We start from the raw sequence: 18932 nt of genomic DNA on the forward strand, positions 1-18932 counted from the left end.
CATAAAGTTGTAACCGAAACAATTATCTTAGATAACATGATCTTTAACTCTATGTAATTATGGAACTTAGATGCACAAAATTTTGCAAAAGTCATATCGGCTTACTTGCATAATTAGTTACATAATCGGTTAGTTCTAACTACTCGAAAAAGGTAAAAAACCATATAAGATTATTGTTTTGCTTACTTTTTCTTAGATTGTCCACCATTTGCCGAGTGCAACAATGTGATTCTCTCATGATCCCATCTTAATGTCGTCTCCTAGCTAGTCTATAATATTCGTCCACGTACTCCATCTATAACTTTTCCATGTGTTTTTTTTTTAATTTTTTTGTTATTATTTTTTTATCACATCTCTTGTCAAACTGTTGTTGGACCTTTATAACAACCTTATTATACCACCAACTTTTGTAGAAAACAGCTTGATTTATTCTCTAAATGGACCTCTACAATACCAACATTACAAAATATTCAACAATAGTTGTTCCATTAGCACAAGTTGTTTTTAATATCTTTACTAACTCATTAATCTAGAGATAAACAACTCATACGGAAAGAAAATTTAAATGAAGCGGGCGAATCTTCAACCCAAAATGATCTGAACTGATGCAACACGATTAAAACCATTTACAATGAACGTGACTAAACCCAATAACGATTCTTGTTTATGATCAACCTAGTTTGAACACGAGGAACATATAGTATAAACAAACCGGCTAGTTTAAAGACTCGACATGCAACTCTGCAAGCTACATTTTGATTTGAAAGTACTTCACCTGATTAAAACCGACCCAACCATCCGAATCCTTACAATGAATTGACTAGTTTGAATACTCTCCCGCATTTTGACTCGAAAGTAGTTGACCTGATCAAAACTGACCCGACCATCCGAATTCATATACCAATAAATGTGAGAGATGCAGCCATCTTGCACCGCTTTAAAGCGTATATAAACATCAAAATTGACCTCAGTCGTTCCCTTCTTCAGTTCTTGTCTCTCTGAAGAATCGCTGCTTTTTTGAAAATCCTCTGAAACGGTTTACTTCAGTTCCAGGTTACGTTAATTTCATACATTTCTACTGTCAATTTTCGTCTTAATTTTAGTAAAAATTAATAAATTTTTGTCAGTTTTTCTTCAATTTCATCTCAATTATACTATGCTCTTGGATTCTGTATAATCTCACTTAATCATTTGGTGAGTAAAATTGAAAATTGAATTGGAATCTGGGGTTTATGCGAGAATTCTTGATGATTAATCGTAGAATTGCTGAGATTTGAAATTGTAGACGACATTGTTATTCAATTTTGATAGTGTAGTGTTGAATTTTTGGTTTTAATGGGTAATGTCGTATTACCCAAATGGCTAAAGGAATTGCCGTTAGCACCGGAATTCCGACCGACCGATACCGAATTCGCTGACCCAATTGCTTATATATCGAAAATTGAGAAAGAAGTTGGTGCTTTTGGTATATGTAAAGTGATTCCTCCATTGTCAAAACCATCAAAAAGATATGTTTTTGATAAACTAAACAAAACCCTTTTGAGAACTCGTGAATTGGGTTTGGATGTGAATTTGAAAGAAACCGTTGATTCGTCGATGAGGGTAAATCAGGACAAGAAGCATGAGGTTGAGAATAGAGCTGTATTCACTACTAGGCAACAAGAATTGGGGAAAGATGCAAAGAGAGGCAAGGGTGGGGTTGATATGTCACAACCGGCGGCACAAAAGCAAGTATGGCAAAGTGGGGAGTTATACACACTGGAACAGTTTGAATCTAAGTCGAAAGCGTTTAGTAGGAGTGTGTTAGGTTCAGTGAAGGAAGTTACTCCTTTAACTATTGAGGCATTGTTTTGGAAAGCCGCTTCAGAGAAGCCTATATATATTGAATATGCAAATGATGTTCCAGGTTCTGGTTTTGGTGAACCAGAGGGATTTTCGGGTCACTTCCGTGCTTGTAATAAGAGGAAGAGAATGTGTGGTCCAAGTCCTGGAGGCAGATCCTACTTGAGGCAACAGGGTGTAAACAAGGAAGCAATTCCGTGTGCTGGGGTAGAAGGTGAAGAACTAGTGCCGAGTTCAAGTCCACTTGAAGAATTAGAAAAGAAACTCATTAATTTGGAAGAAGCATCATCACCAGATGATATTCCTCAATTTACTAAGCAGAGAGACCTATGTGCTGATGCTGAACTCGAAGGAACTGCAGGATGGAAGTTATCAAACTGTCTTTGGAACCTACAAGTAATTGCTCGCTCTGCTGGATCACTTACTCGTTTTATGCTGGATGATATTCCTGGTGTCACATCACCAATGGTATACATTGGTATGTTGTTCAGCTGGTTTGCCTGGCATGTTGAAGATCATGAACTTCATAGCTTGAATTTTCTGCATACGGGTTCACCAAAGACATGGTATGCAATTCCTGGGGAGCATGCATTTGCTTTTGAGGATGTTATACGTAAACAGGCTTATGGAGGAGATATGGACCACTTGGGTATGTCATTTTTATATTATGTAGTATTTTGACTTGCTGTTAGTGCTAATCATTCAGGAGTCAGTGATGTATCCCATGAAGTCATTAATCTATCCTAGTATAGTGATCCCATGATCAGATTGTCCGGCAGATTGGTGTATGTAGTAACTGAGTGTTGGCCTGTTGGCTAACACTTTTTGGTTCTGGATGACATAGCTTGCGTAGGCAGTTGGCTTTAATAAATTATGGGAGTGATTAATTTGAATTGTTGGTGATGGATACTGGTCAGTATTATTAACCGCCTAAAACTGAGATATGTGGGAAAATGAATGTCTCATGCTGACAAAGACAGTATGGAATTAGAGAGTGATGTACCTCTCTTCTGTTAACTTTCACTTGTTTTAGGAGAAGCTAGATTTTTATGTTATATGACTATCATAACTAGTTAAGATTTTCTTGGAGCAGTGATCATTATATTATAAACATTCTCGAAGTTTATGATGTTATGAAGAGCTTGAAGCAAATTCTTTGTTTGAAATAGGCAATCCTTTCTCTTTTGTTGAAATCTATTATAGGGTCTTTCCGGGTTGATGATAGTTGTGTTTTTTTTTTTCCTTTTCCTTTTGATCCATCTGTTGAGAATAATGGTTTGAAAACATTACCGGTGATTATATAAGCTCATAATGGGCCAGAAAGTGTGTCTAATAATGGGATGCATTTTAAGGGCACTAAGGTGGATTACCCATGTATAAAAGGAGTGGTAAGTACCAAGTGTTTCTTCTATTTTTGGGTGATAGGTCTGTTGTGGTGGTGGTGGCGTAGAGTGCTATGTGGACTAAACTAAAGTGGGGAACCATGTTGAGGTATAGTTAAGAGAGAGAGTGTATAAGTAATCTGAGTTTGGGCAGTCGAATCTTTGTTATGAATCCAACGTGACCGGAAGGGAGAAAGGATAAGTACCAAGAGTTTGCTAAAGGAGAAAAATAGTGCAAGAGGACACAATAGGATCAACCAAGAGTTTGTTGGAGGAGAAAAAATTGAAAGAGGGGGATAGAGCAGACATTAAATAAGTTACATAAAGGACATATAGAGGGCAGCATAGAGAAGAGGCTAATAGAGAAGAAGTGATTAAAAGATAAAGAAGTGAGGAAAACAATTAGGTATTTGGGTTTGTTAATCTTCTAAATCATACATTTTGTCCAATTATTCAATACTAATTCAGATTATGTTTGTTTTTGTTTCTTTTAAGCTGATTTTTTTTTTTTTCCTCCAACTAGTATAGAAGAATTTGTTTCACAAATTTTGTGTAAAATAACTCTTAAAATAAAAGTTGCTTGTGTTTGTGGTTTTGAGATTTTTGATTATATAACATCAAGCAAAATTTGCTGTACAAGCATTGTTTTAAATAGTCCCCATCCAAAAATGTTGATATATGAAGAAAAAAAATGCCGCCAACCTTGAATCACAAAGGAAAAGCCATTGACAGACTAGGATTGAGAATTCTATACTAATATCACAAAGAAAGCTAATGGGATTGTTGTCCCATTATGTATTTATATTAGTCTTGATAACATATTTAACCTATAACATGATTAATTATGGCCCTTAAAATTGTACATGGAGGGTTATGATTCAGATTATGTTTGTTTTAATCTCTATATGATAGGGTGCTGGGGAATGCATGGTGGGTCTTGATCTATGATATGTGAACTGTGAAGTTATGGTTGCACGCCTTTATGGTATTTTTTTTGGTTCGTGCTTGATGTCACATTTTTGTGAAGCACTACTTTGTGGTGGCTCTGCATTGGTAATTCATTTTGGCATGGATAGTGGTGCACTTAGGATCATAAGTTTGTAACCTCAATCTGCTAAATCAAGGCAGAGAAACCCTATCTTTAGTGTCACTATTTGGCTTCGTGCATGCCAGCCTGCCAGGGCAATTTTTTGTGGCTGTGATATTTGGTGAGAATGGAGCAGCAATATGGGCAGATGAGTTTGGCTGTAGCGACTGTGCATGATTTAAGAGGTTTTTAAAACATTTTATTATGCATCCTAATACCAATTGCTCAATTCCATGCTGAATACCAAATAGCAATGAAACCAATGCTCATCTTAGGGCCTTGAATATAACTCCTAGCATGTTATAATTTTCCAAGTGTAAGTAGATTTATTCAAATGAGTCACTACAAGCCTATAACATTAATATGTGACTCCCTTCTAAGACTTATACAGTTGCCAATGCTGAACTTTGAGCCTTTATATATCTAATTATCTATCAATTAAAATTATGAAAAGTTGATTTGTTGAAATTCTTGAAAACATATATGTAGATAAATCTATGAATAACGTGTATGCTAACAATTGTTATTATATGTGATTAGAATATTATGGTCAAAGAAAAATATGTGAATAGTGGAGAAGTCAACATGTTGCATTTAACCTGAAACAAAGGTAGTACATGAAAATTCTCATTAATTTGATTGATTTGAACACTGATGCTCCATCACTCCATCAGTCATGACAAAGAAAAGACCACACTGTATTCTCAAAGAATTTGGAGCTGTGTTGGCATTCCCCCCCCCCTGTTGACTTTTTTTTAAAAAATTATTGGTTTTGATTGAGATGGTAGGCTCTATGTTTGAGATGTAATCTCTACTGGACAACCTACAAATGAATGACATGGAGTTGGTTATTGCTTTTACATTACCAACTGATATCCGTTTTTCTATCTTCTTGTATGGATTCTCTTATTGGTTAAATTCTATACTATTGTAACTCAGGTAGTTGTCTCTTGCGCAGCTGCATTAAAAATTCTTGGAGAGAAAACCACTCTTTTCTCACCTGAGATGGTGGTTGCTTCTGGTATTCCATGTTGCAGGTATGTTTATTATATAAATTTGAAGTTCTGATGGCAAGATCAAGTTCTAGTGGTTTCCCCTACTTTGTTTTTTGTATGTTTTATTCTTGATGCTATATATGTTACAAATTGCTGCCCATCTTTTTTGTTTTGTTTTGTTTTTGTTTTTGTTTTTTGTTTTTTAAAATTATTTATTTATTATTTTAGTATTAAATTGTATGCATCTTTTGTAGGTTGGTACAAAACCCTGGTGAATTTGTAGTGACGTTTCCAAGGGCTTATCATTTAGGATTCAGTCATGGTAATTACTTTACAAAATTGTTTATAGATCATTGCAAATTATATGTTGTTGACATCAGCATAAGTTTCCAACCATGTAAAATCCTAAATACTTAGTAGCTTTTCCAGAAAATATGTATCCTGTTTGTGTCTCTAATGAATTATTTTGTGGCTATGACTTATTCATGTTTAATCCACAGAATATTACAGTGTAATTCAATATGGTGAGTTTTTAGCTTGTGTATGACTGTGCTCCACATTTCCACCATGCCACCAAGTTACCTCCATAAATGCTGTAGATTATTACCTTGTAATATTCATTGTTTTTCGCGAGTTATTAACAATACTTGTATGTAAGGAAAATTAATTATTGTACAAATATCGTATTATAGTGAGCTATGTGGAGTTACAATGGAGAAACAAATGATCTGTGTTTGTAACATGTCTCTAATACCTTTGTCTCTTGATGCATCAGCTGGATGTGTTTGATAATGTGTTGAGTTGCTGACTTTCATATCATGTCAGGAAGATAGTGGTGGGTGGGGGTGGGGCTGTGGGGGTGGGAATAACACAAGCCAGTATGATGATGCAACAATGTATAAGTTGAATGAAAAGTAAGTATACTATTAAAGGATTGGGTGGGTTGGTGGGCATTCAGGGAGTACAACTGCACTAGTCAACTAAGTGATGCAATAATGTACTAATACATTAGGAGAATATAAGTAAACACAAAGTCTGGCCTCTGTTTTCTCTTTTCATGGTTACTTTGTAATTTAGTTATCTTATACTTTATCTTCATATATCCTGTACCTTTGGGCAGATAATTGGCCTCTCATAAATAACCCCTCTGTGGTTCCATTAAATCTGCTTGTTGTAATGTGTGTAGGTTTTAATTGTGGAGAAGCTGCCAACTTTGGCACACCTCAATGGCTCACCATAGCGAAGGAAGCGGCAGTGCGGCGGGCTGTAATGGATCATTTGCCAATGCTCTCCCATCAACAACTGCTTTACTTATTGACTATGTCTTTTGTATTAAGGTCAGCAATGTTTTTTAAAATTTTTGTTTCCTCTGCATATACAATTGAGACATTGTTATGTACTCCTTCTCATTTTTTTTTTATTTTTATTTTTTTATTTTTTTTTTAAAAAAAAGTGAAAAACAGAATTGTTTATCTCTGGTGTATATGACTTTTTATTTATGAATAGTAGGGACACTTTTGGATTTTTCCACATTTTGTCATAATAAGAGACCCACCTTCCTCTCCTCTAGCTACTCTACCTCCATCAACATTGTAGACGATCGTTAGCACCACCAAACCAAATTTCTTCCCCATTACACGAGCACTAGCTACGGAAATCACCACCACCACTTTTAAGTTTTGTGGCCATAAAAGATCTGGCGGATAGCAAAAGCTTTTCCCTAAGGGTTTACTATGGGCAATATATATATTTTGCTACTAGGGTGTCTTTTATTCGGCCAAGCCAGCCGCAAAGCGGCGAGATAGGTGGGTTGATCGGCATGGCCATGGGAGGGGAGGAGACAGAAGGAAATATTTTGGTTTGGTGGTGGAGTTGCTAGAGGAGTCGGAAATGAGGTGAGCTGTCACAATCTTAGTTTTAAAAAGCGCGCCTAGGTGCTGTTGAGGCGCAAGGCGACGCAGGGCGCATGCCAAAACGCCGCGACCTTCCTATGCGTCGCGTCTTCCAGAAGGCGCGCGCCTTAGACCACCTCCACCACGGCGTAAGGTGCGTGCACCGCCCGTGCCGCTTTATGTTTAAAAGCGTGATAAAAGAGGATTTAGATTAATATTTGTAAAAAACACAATTTTTTTCCAAATTGAAGCTTACCCATTCTTGTAAGTGATAATTCGAGCAAAAGCCCTTTGTTAATTGAATAAAATCGCTTCAATTTGACCCCTAATTTTAAAACCCTAATTTTTCAAAAACCCTAATTTACGAATTGCTTTGCAATTGAAGAATTGGTGGGTTCTGCTATGGAAGACCGCAGACATTGCCGGAAATCAATCCTCGGCGGTTTCCGGCGGTAGATCGGTGACCAGCGCGTTTCCTTCTATTCTCTCTCTTTAACCTCTGCTCTTGTTCTTTATTATTTTATCAGTTTTAATTGATAAAATACCAAAAGCCTCCTTTAGACTGTCAAAAGTGTCAATCACATGACCAGTCTAACCTTTTTTTTCTTTATATATTTTTTTAAAATTTTTAATTTAACCAAAAAAAAATGTTTTAATTCTTTATTATGCTTGAATCTGAGTATTTGTAGAAAAATTTATTTCAAAAAAGCAGTAAAATTTCTTCAAAAAACTAACAAATTAAATAATTATTACATTAATTTGATTTTAAAATATATTTTTATTTTTAATTCCCAAAACGAAGTAATAAAAAAAATTAAAAGTTAAAATGATTGTGCGCCTCGCGTTTTTTTAAACTAAGGTCACAATGAGATAAATGTGTTTGTTTCTCACGGATATAAACCCGGGAAGCTCAGTGCTTTATATCTAATGTAAAAGTCGCCTTGGTGTACAGTTTCCAAATATGGACTTTTCATGACTTTAATTTTTAATAATTAAAGATATTATTGGTCAGAATTCTGCGTTGGCAAATATGTTGGTCAAACTGGGGCACTTAAAAAAGACTGAGTGAGTAGTGGTCTAGATGGACTATATTAATTTGTTTTGAGTTCTTGTCACATCTCAAACAAAATAAGTCTACATACAATCAAGATGAAAATAAAATATACCACACCACCCAATGCTTTTGAGAAGCCAACAACAACAATGTCAAAGCTTTAATCCCTATCAATCCCTATCTGCTTGAACCAAATATCTTTATCTTTGGTGGTCGTCAACAAAGTTCCTCGTCCTCCATTTATTTCTATCAAGTGCTATATGCCTTTAAGAAGCCAACAACAACAATGTCAAAGCTTTAATCCCTATCAGATGGGATTGCCTCTTGAACCAATTATCTTTATCTTTGGTGGTCGTCAACAAAGGTCCTTGTCCTCCATTCATTTCTATTAAATGCTATATGCTCTATACTAAAGAGGGTATATTTATGTAACCATGTATGTTAAAAATGGGAGTCATTTTTAATTTTATCCCAGTCATAGTGGCTCTTTTGGATCTTTGACTAGAAAGGATTTTTTTAGCACTCCACTCTATTCTGTTTTTGGCAAGTCCAAGTCCTTTTTTATTACCTTACCTGCTTACTCCACAATACTTACCTTTCCACTCTCCTTTTTACTTTATCCACCATTTTCTTACACCCACCTACTATGTTACATGGACTCGGGTACGTGTGTCGGACACGAACACGTGTCCAAGTGTCCAATTCGTCAATTTCCAAAATTTTAGGACACGGGGACTTTGTCCAATATTTGGACACGGGTGCGGAGACACGGCACTTTTATTTTTTGCAAAAAAAAATTATACATTACAAAATATTTTAATACTCTTAAATTTTTATATCATATTCTTGTAATATAAATTATATGATTACTATTTCTTGTTATAATTATTCTAGTACTTTCTCTAAAATGAATTGTTTACCGTTTTAAAAAAAAAAAAAAAATATTAAAAGAATTTTTTACTGCTGTAAATTGTTTACTGCTGTAAATATTGGGTAATGTATCACAAAAAAGTAATTTTGGTTAAAGTTAGTAGTCAAAAAGTCAAAAGCAAAATAAGTGGTATCTCATTACCCTACCCCCCACCTTTCTGACAGCCCCACTCATTTCCTCTTCCTGCCTTTCTCTCTCTCCTCCCCCTCTTTTCTTTTCACTCTCTGGTTTCAATGGAGTCGAAGAAGATTTCGCACACAGCCCTTGCTCTGAAGTATCCGAGTGCAAATAGCCGAATCTGACACGAATTCCGTGTCCGTGTCCGCGTCGTGTCGTGTCGGACACTTTGGGATTTCAGCCGAGTCCGATGAACATAGCCCACCTATACACCTTTCCACTTACCCTCACCTACTTTATCCACCTTTTTCTTATACCTAAGCAACTTATTACACTATCTCTAATGCTACACTTTCTCTGTTTAATTACATCACCCATCTTTTTACAGTTTTTCCCCTTAATTCTTGTGTAAAAAGTATTAATAGACACTTCAATAAGATGAAAGCTCTATAGTAATCTAAAACTTTACAAATGCCTTTTAAATTTTAAATTAGGTTATGTTTAAACTCACATGTTTTAACTCATATTTTATATATCTTAAATCAGATGTTCTATTACAACTCATATTTTATTAAACTAAAATAAGATGTTCTAAATAATTGCTCGATCTTTTATATATCTTAAATTAGATGTTCCAATTTTTTACTTATATGTGAACTTTGGTTTTCTTAGTTTTAAACCATGTGTTCTAAATTTTAGATCATTTATTCTAAATTTGTAAGTTTATCAACAAGATTAATTCAACCTTCGCCCCCTTCTCCCAAAATAATCCAACCTTTTGATTAACCTTGAATAATCCTAAATTTATTATTTATTTTCTAATAGCAAGCCTATTTAAATTTTTTTTCCTCTTCCTCAATATCATTGATGTAAGACCCCAACCATTAAAAATGGCCTCCCCCCCCCCCTCTTCTCTCTCTCTCTCCTCCTTCCTTCACCTCCCCGAACTTTCCCGCCACCACCTCACCCCCGTCAACCTATCGGATTTCCCTGTCAACCAGCCCGCTCCACTACCCCCTTCCCTCCTTGTCAAAAGCCCCCCCCCCCACCCTTTTCCAAGCACAATGTGACCCACAGTCACAATTTTAATTGATTTGGGGCTGAATTTAAGCTATTTGCAGACTGCTTGTGGACTGAATTGGTTTCCTTTTAGCATGGCATTGCTTGAATTGTTGATTGGCCGGCTAGATTGAATGGTGGCAGAATAGATGCGTGTGGGTGCTGCCGACTTGCCGTGGGTTGTTGCGGCAGTGAGATGAGGATGATACAGGCAGAAAGCTATAGAGAGTGTAGCTGCCGCTGTGGACGGGCGGTTGTTGTGCAGGGAGGTGCGTCAAGTTGGTGGTGTGGTGGCGTGGCTCAGTTTGGTGGTTGCTGCCAGCTGGTTTATGGGGTTACTGGTGGCAATAGATGGCCGGGCTGCTGCGCGATTGATGTTGGGTGGCTGGAGTGTGGTGGTGGATGAGGTTAATGGTGGCCATGAAAGGGGAGAAGAGAGATACGAGCAGGACGGGAGGAGAAGAAAGGATTTTTTATTTTATTTTACTTTATTTTATTTATTTACTATTATTATTAAAAATAAAAGACTAAATAAATAATAATAATATGACCAATTAGGATGTGACACGTGGATGGTAACTGGTTATAGGGTTGTTAGGAAAAAATGGGTAGTAAACTTAGGATTATTCAGGGTTATCAAAAGGTTGGATTATTTTGAGAGAACACAACAAAGGTTGAATTATTCTTGTTAAATATTCCAATTTTAAATCATATATGTGCAAAAAATTTGACTGAAATTTAATTTGCATGTTTTTTTTTGCATAATGAGCATAAATTTTCGTAAAAAGTAGTAAGTCGTAAATTTAAATTGCATATTTAGTAGAAATTATATGCTCATTCATCCTTCTCATTATATGTATATTTAAGTTTGACATTAACTTTTACATTATTAAAAAATAAGAAAATTTCATTTATAATTTGGACCATCATAATATTTAGTTTAGACTATATTAATTTGAACCTTAAAATTCGCAAATTACTTGAAATTAGGAAATTCTAATAAGTTTGTAATTACCTTGTTGCTTGTAGATGAGTAGGATTAGCAATTGAAAAAGATCAATGTGTAATGAATTTCTGATGACTTCGACAATTCTTTCTACACCGAAATTCAAATCACGAATATATAATTGTTAATACTCTAAATTCACATGATAAAAGCTCGAAATCACAAATCTACACTTACCTTTTTCTTTCACGATATATGTTGGAGATTTCGCTGCAAATTTTTCTCCGTTGAATTTCATGTGACACTTCATGAAATCTAGGGTTTTTCTTTTTACAATTCAAAAATTGGGAGAATTAGTATGTCTGTAGCCATTTTACTGCATATTGCGGGTAAACTTGGGATAAGTTTGAAAATTGTTGATGAAGGATAAAAACTATTGATGAAATTTGAAGAAATTTTTAAGGAATTTCAAGAGTCAAAAAATGGGGGAATTTTGGAGAGAGAAAATTAGGGATGAGGATATGATCTGATTTAGTATGTTAGAAATATTTGATTAATTACCATTATGCATTAATGATAAGTGAATCTCAACCTTTTGATCTAAACTAATCTAGTGGTTTAGATTTTCTTATATAAGTAGAGTAAGGCCTGTCTATTTAGGTCAACGGGTTGGGTTTGAGTAAGTTTTCGGATCATTTGGGTAGAGTCGTTTGGGTCATTACAAAATGATACATTGATCAAATCGGGTCAATTCGGATTATTTGGATCAGGTTTGGGTTCTCTCTCTGTAACTCATGTTTTGATTCGTGTCAAGTCGGGTTATCGGATCGGGTCGGGAATGGACAGGTATGGTGTTCTCACATACGAACCTATTCTTGGTATATATATGTTGAATGATGATAATGATGGTGTGTGTCTCTATTTTGAGGCTGAATGGTTTCATGCTTGTCTTATGTTTGTTTATTATACTTGAAATCTAGCAGGGTCCCAAGAACTATGCTTCCTGGTGCACGGAGCTCTCGTTTGAGAAATCGTTTGAAGGAAGAAAGAGAGCTGATGGTTAAAAAAGCTTTTATTGAAGATGTTCTCAAGGAAAATCACCTATTAAATACTCTACTAGGAAAAGAATCTGCATTTCGTGCTGTGTTATGGCACCCTGATTCACTTCCATCATTTGCCCGATACTCTAAAGTTGGAACTATTGTGGATGCTGCCCCCATAAAAGGTGTTGATATGTCTGTCCTGCCATATAAGGGTGTGAATGAGGATAATATCCCGCTAACCTCACATAGGAAAACTCCTAATGCCTTGTGTCTGGATAGTAATGGAATTTTGTGTGACTTTCAAGTTGACTCTGGAACCTTGGTGTGTGTTGCTTGTGGAATTCTTGGATATCCTATTATGTCAGTGGTTCAACCATCAAAGAAGGCATCAATGGAAAATTTATCTGCAGTGAAGACGAATGTATCTGGGGTGGTTGATATTTCAAGACAACCAGATTCGCGTCACATTCAATGCAGCACTAAGATCTTTTCTCCAGGTATGTCATCATAATCTTAATTAGTTATAGCATGATTGGGTTGAATTGCTTTTTTCCCTTTACTTCTATTATTCACTTGTTTGCAATAATGGCGAGTTACTACCTCCACTTCACTGGATGACCTCTTTCTTTATGTATGCGTACTTGATTGATAGTCCAATAGAATCCGTGTGATTCATTGCAGAAATTCAGTTTTATTGGCAGTCATTATGATATGTTTTTGCTAAAATATAAAAACCAAATGTCTTTAAAAATTTGTTTGAACTGTTAGTTTCATAATGGTGAGCTAGTCAGCTGATTTCCTTTAAGTTTCTTCCTTTTTTTTTATTAGGCATTATTTTATTTGGTAGCATTGGAAGGGCCGCATGGAATTGCCATGTCACTATAGAGTTAAGGATATAGATATGTAGAGTACAATTAATAAAAATTTTACTGTAAGATATTGGACAAAAATGTTTCCAAAATTTTATTACGATTTCTGTTTGCACACAATTTATTATACAAGGCAATTAGAGAGAGTGTTGATGTTGGAGTGGGTATAAGAAAAAAGGTGTATAAAGTTCTGGAAAGAGTGTAAAAACCAAAAAAGTTATTTTGTATGGAAAAGGTGGGAAAATTAAGGTTGTGGGGTGAATGAAATAGGTAGTAAATGAGGTTTGCCAAAATTTGATAAAGCAAAAAAATGTAAAGAACTTGGAGAAATAAAGGTGTGAAGTATACAAATCTTTCTGGAATGGATAGTTGATTTTAGGAAAGCGTGTAAAAACCAAAAAAGTTATTTTGTATGGAAAAGGTGGGAAAATTAAGGTTGTGGGGTGAATGAAATAGGTAGTAAATGAGGTTTGCCAAAATTTGATAAAGCAAAAAAATGTAAAGAACTTGGAGAAATAAAGGTGTGAAGCATACAAATCTTTCTGGAATGTATAGTTGATTTTAGGAAATAAAATGAACAATTGAACATCAGGGATCATTTGACAATGATAGATCAATAGAAGTTTAGGAAAATTTTAAATATCTGTAAATAGGACTATAATAATTTGTTGGTCTTACCTTCATTTTTTCCTAAAAGAAAAAAAGAAAAAAAAATGAAAAAAAAGTATCTTCATCTGAATAATTCAAAATCTTTTAATATTCATACCATTGGAAAGAGTTTAGGAAACTTATCAATAATTGAAAAAAAAGACATTTATAATTTGGAAGCAAAGTTTACATTTTTTATAATAATTCAAAATCTTCTAATATTCATACTATTGGAAAGAGTTTGAAATATACTTTAAAATTAGATCGAATTATGATATATGATATGCAGAACTAAGGATGTTTTGAATAAAAGAAATGATGTCTCATAAGTCATAAGTATGTTTATCTACATATTTTTATCATGTACCACACAGGTCAAACTAGTTTTAATGATTTCTTTATTTGGTACAGAGACCAATGATGATGAGACATGGGATACTTCTGGGTTTATGAGACCGCGGATTTTCTGCTTGGAGCATGCTGTAAAAATTGAAGGTCTTCTAAGACCCAAAGGTGGAGCAAAGATGCTTGTAATCTGCCACTCTGGTAAGCCATTCTTTTGTGTTTCTGTATCATCACTGGTGCATAATATTGCTCTAAACTTAATATCTGAACATAGTCAGCAAATTGTGGAGTTTTCACATGCTTGTGTTTTTTCAGTCCCACTAGTCTTGGTAGGGGTTTAGATCTGTACATAAGGGCCTCTCAAGATCATTTGAAGTGATGTTAAAGTAGCTCACTAGCATTTTTGCAAATAAGTACGAATTGTGTTCGTGATGTTTGCACTTTCATCTTGTTTCTTGCTTTTGTGATTTATGAACATGGGAACATTTTGTATTTTTATATCTAAAATTGGTGTCATATTTCTAGAGAATTATCTTCTTTAACAGATTGTCTGGCATCAAAGCTTCAAACTTGCATAGTTGCAAATTTGCAATGACTTCCTTGCTTTTGACTTTTACCTCCTTATCTTTTGTTGCCTTTGTACTGCAGACTATCAAAAGTATAAGGCAAATGCTGTAGCTGTTGCTGAAGAGCTCAGGACCTCATTTAATTATAAAGAGGTTCGATTTGATTCTGTGTCTCAGGAAGAACTGAATCTAATTGATATTGCAATTGATGAGAAGCTTAATGACTTTGAAGACTGGACGTCAAAACTTGGAATCAACCTAAGGTTTAGTGTCAAGACTAGAAAAGATAGTCTCCCAAAGAAGATGGAGCATGCGCTGAATATTGACTATTTACTTTCCATTATGGCTCCTGATTCAAGAATTTCATATATCAAATGGGGTTCTAGAAAATCTCGGACAAAACAGAAGTCAAACTGCAGAACTCTTGCAACAAATTGCAATGGCAATCTCTCAAAGAAGGATGAGATTATTCATGTTACCAGTTCTATGGAAAGTAAAGGAAAGATACTTCTCCAATACTCTAGGAGGAAGTATAGGACTACAACAAGAACTTTTACTGGAGCAAAACATGCTTCTGAGTGTAGCTTGGCATGCCCAACAGGAGTGACTGATGCTGATCGTGGAAAGGTTAATGATCACAGTGAGGACATTCCAGGGACTTCCTGTTTCAAGAGTTTGGAAAAACGATTTGAAGTATGTGGGGAAGTTGAGGCGCCTGCTCTGAACAGGGATCCTGTAATTAATGAAGCTTTAGCATCTGCATCAAGTGTATCCAATGTGCTCAGAATTTCTGGGGAGACTGATAATATTAATGAGCACTTGGATGCTGAGAATTGTTCTAGTCTAATTGGTTCTGCAGGGATATCTAGTAGTGCTAGAAAGGAGGTAGGAGGTGAATATGGCTTCATGGCTAAAGCAAGTGGTCATGCAATGTTGTGCATACCTGAAGAGCTGAATGATGATCAGATTACTGTAAATTCATTCCCAGACAACTCCTGCAATAACCTTGAGGTTTATGCTACTGCGGCGAATAATGCTGGTGAGAGTGAGCCTTGCAAACATGGTACTACTACTGTGGAGGTAGATATGCATATCTTACCTAAGGATAACCTCACTGGTAATTCTCAAACTGGTGGGTGTGCATCTTCATTGTTGAGCCTGCAGGAAAAACAGGAAATTAAATTGGCTACTGCAAAAATGACTTCTAGGGATGGAAGTAAAAGAAGAAGAAAAGTAGTGCTGCAAACTGAAGCCCATAAAAACTTTATAAAAAGTCCATGTGAAGGTTTAAGGCCAAGGAAGAATCGAAACGATTTAGTTCATACACCAGATAGCAATGTTGCTGAACTAAAGGAAGAAAAGCCCCCGACTAAGAAACTTAAGAAATCTTCAGGCAGAGCTTCCTGCAATCAAGTGCTAGATAATAAAACTTCTTACAGATGTAGTCGTGAGGGTTGTCAAATGACTTTTAGGACGAAGGTTGATCTCTCATCACACAAAAACAATAAATGCCATCAAAGAGGATGCGGGAAGAAGTTCAGATCCCATAAATCTGTGGTTCTTCATCAACGAGTTCATGACGATGAGAGGCCTCTAAAGTGCTCATGGACAGGCTGCACTATGACTTTCAAATGGGCATGGGCTAGGACTGAGCACATGAGACTACACACTGGTGAACGTCCATATCAGTGCAAGATTGAAGGGTGTGGTCTTACTTTCAGGTTTGTGTCCGACTTTAGTCGCCACAGGCGGAAATTTGGGCATCATGTAACACCTGCTTCATGATGCATATTTTATGCATTTGATGAAAGCTAGTCTGCTTAGTGAAGGATGATGCCAAGTTGGCTAATAGCAAGATGTACAAAGAGTAGTTATAGCCTTTATAGGTTTGAACGTGATTATTGAGGATTAGGGTGTTAAATCTTTCATTCTTCTCCAGTACATGATTTTAGGTTTGAACGTGATGATTGAAGATTTTCTTCTTCTGACTAGAAGATAAAAAAAGTTATTTTGTGGGGGGTGGGGATGGGCTATAAAATTCAATTCTATCTTGGGCGTAATATCTTTTTTTTTATTGGGTAGTAGCTTTTAGCAATTTGATTCAAACACTACTTTATTTTTTTTACAACCAAACACTACTTGAAATAAACAATGTTTTGAAAATCAAACCATTTAAAAGAAAATTTTGGTTTTAATAATGGAAAAATACTTTAATAATTCCAACTTTGCCAATTTATTTAAGGAAAAATTGCCCGGAATAATCCCACCTTTGGCACGTCCGTCCAAAATAATCCCACCTTTGGATTATTTTTAAATAATCCGACCTTTATATCCTCTTCGCTCCCAATGGTCCCAACCGGTCAACTAACCTGCTATAACAAGTTGCACTGACACGTGTCGGCCGACGATTGGTCTAAAAAATTAACAAAAGTTTTTTTTTTATAGCAGGTTAGTTGACCGGTTGGGACCATTAGGAGCGAAGAGGATATAAAGGTCGGATTATTTAAAAATAATCCAAAGGTAGGATTATTTTGGGCGGACGGGCCAAAGGTGGGATTATTCCGGACAATTTTTCCTTTATTTTAAATAATCCTAACTTTTGATTATTCTGCAATAATCTCAACTTTAACATGCATTTTCTTTTTTCAATCCCCTTTACCAGTTACCTGTAGAAAGAGTTAAATTTTTTGTAAAAAAAAATAAGTTGTCACGTGTCGCTTGTTTATTAGTTTTAAAAAAGTTTAAAAAGTTTATTTAAAAAAAAAGGTTTTTTTTTTTAAAAAAAAAAGTTAAAAAAATCGAAGGCTTAACTAATTTCCGGCGATGGCCACAACCTTTGCTTCGTACCCAGCCATGACCACGGTCGATGGTCACGACCTCCCCATCCCAACCCTACTTCATACCCTGATTCCCAATTTTTGGCGCCCATAGCTAATTTTCGACGCCACGTCCCTTGCTTCCCCCCACTACAACCTAGCCCTGAAACCAATTCGCTGGGACTTGGGAGTTTGCGATTGATTTTTTCGAAGGTGGGGAATGCAGGTAGGAGATCGGTTTTTGGATTGAGGGAAAGGAAAGAGGCCGGCTTCGGTGCTGTGGGAAGGGATGGGGCTCCGGTTTCGGCGATGTGGGAAGGGGGCTATGTTTTCGGCGATGTAGTGCCAGTGGGGGTTTTGTTATTGAGGTAAGAGATGGAGCAAGGCTGCTTGTTGCTGTTGGTGTTGAGAGGTGGCGTGGTTGTACTATTGGGGATGTTGGTGTTTGAGTAATCAGGGATAAGGTGGAGTGAGGAGCAGGGGAGTAAAGGCAGCAATGACTATTTCTGAGGTGGGGTTTTGGTGGGGCAGTCGATTCCCTGTGTTGGAGTGGTTTAGTGGTGAAAATCGGTGACCGGTGGTTGGTTGGTTCTGGCGTATAATAGGAAGAAGAGCCACCATTGATGGCTTGTGGCTGGTGGTTTGTATTTTTTTTTCTTTTTCTTTTTCTTTAATATTTTTCTTCTTTTTGTATTTTCAGACCAATCACGTGTTGACTCATGTTAGATAACCTATAATAAAGGGTTATTGACTTTTATTGACCGGTTTGGGTTTGAAGAAAGAAAACATATGTTAAAGTTAGGATTATTGTAGAATAATCGAAAGTTGGGATTATTTAAAGTAAATTAGTCAAAGTTGGGATTATTAAAGTGAATTTTTCTTTTAATAATCACAATTTTGACCGTTTGCTTTTAAAAATCCCAAGTTTGGATTATTATTTAATAATCCGAACTTTATAGGGATATTTACTTTTATTGGTCCCAAATTGGTCACCCAATATGTTATAACATGTTAATGGACATGTTTTAGCATGTGATTGGCCAAATTTTTTTTAAAAAAAATCTAAAGAGAAAAATATCAACCAAGCCACGACCACACTCTGGTAACCCCTTTAACACCACCCCTCGTGGCGCCTAGCCCTCGCCACTGTCGTCGTCTCTCCCTTTCACCTGGAACCACAATCCTCGAAACTCCCCTCACCCCCATGAAACCCCTAGATTGCCTCTCTTCCACCTTCGAAACCCCAATTCCCTTTGCACCACCCTCGAAAACCTCTAGCTGTTAGGGTTTCATGGGTATGGGAGGCCAGGTTCTCTTTTTAAACCTGTAAATACCTTTAA

The 18932-nt window shown here is 36.0% G+C and overlaps 1 protein-coding gene across 2 annotated transcripts; it reads left to right on the forward strand.

The window, feature by feature from the left end:
• Window positions 1–954: 954 nt before the first annotated feature.
• Window positions 955–16836, forward strand: LOC110712632 (probable lysine-specific demethylase ELF6). Of its 2 annotated transcripts, none has more exons than XM_021891104.1 (7): window positions 955–2491; window positions 5270–5348; window positions 5561–5628; window positions 6493–6643; window positions 12286–12845; window positions 14277–14411; window positions 14859–16836. In XM_021891104.1, exons 1-7 carry the CDS (start codon window positions 1336–1338, stop codon window positions 16559–16561), a joined length of 3852 nt encoding a protein of 1283 aa, XP_021746796.1. In that variant the 5' UTR covers window positions 955–1335; the 3' UTR covers window positions 16562–16836. The 2 variants fall into 2 exon arrangements, with proteins under 2 accessions (XP_021746796.1, XP_021746797.1); XM_021891105.1 differs by having other exon boundaries at window positions 12289–12845.
• Window positions 16837–18932: the final 2096 nt, after the last annotated feature.

Source organism: Chenopodium quinoa, unplaced genomic scaffold, assembly GCF_001683475.1.
Source record: "Chenopodium quinoa cultivar QQ74 unplaced genomic scaffold, ASM168347v1, whole genome shotgun sequence".
Taxonomy (NCBI): Eukaryota; Viridiplantae; Streptophyta; class Magnoliopsida; order Caryophyllales; family Amaranthaceae; genus Chenopodium; species Chenopodium quinoa.

Coding starts and splice junctions, on each gene's coding strand:
- LOC110712632 (XM_021891104.1), top strand. CDS start 1,336: ATGGGTAATGTCGTATTACCCAAATGGCTAAAGGAATTGCCGTTAGCA. Junction 5,349..5,560: donor TCTGGTATTCCATGTTGCAG/GTATGTTTATTA, acceptor CATCTTTTGTAG/GTTGGTACAAAACCCTGGTG. Junction 6,644..12,285: donor ACTATGTCTTTTGTATTAAG/GTCAGCAATGTT, acceptor CTTGAAATCTAG/CAGGGTCCCAAGAACTATGC.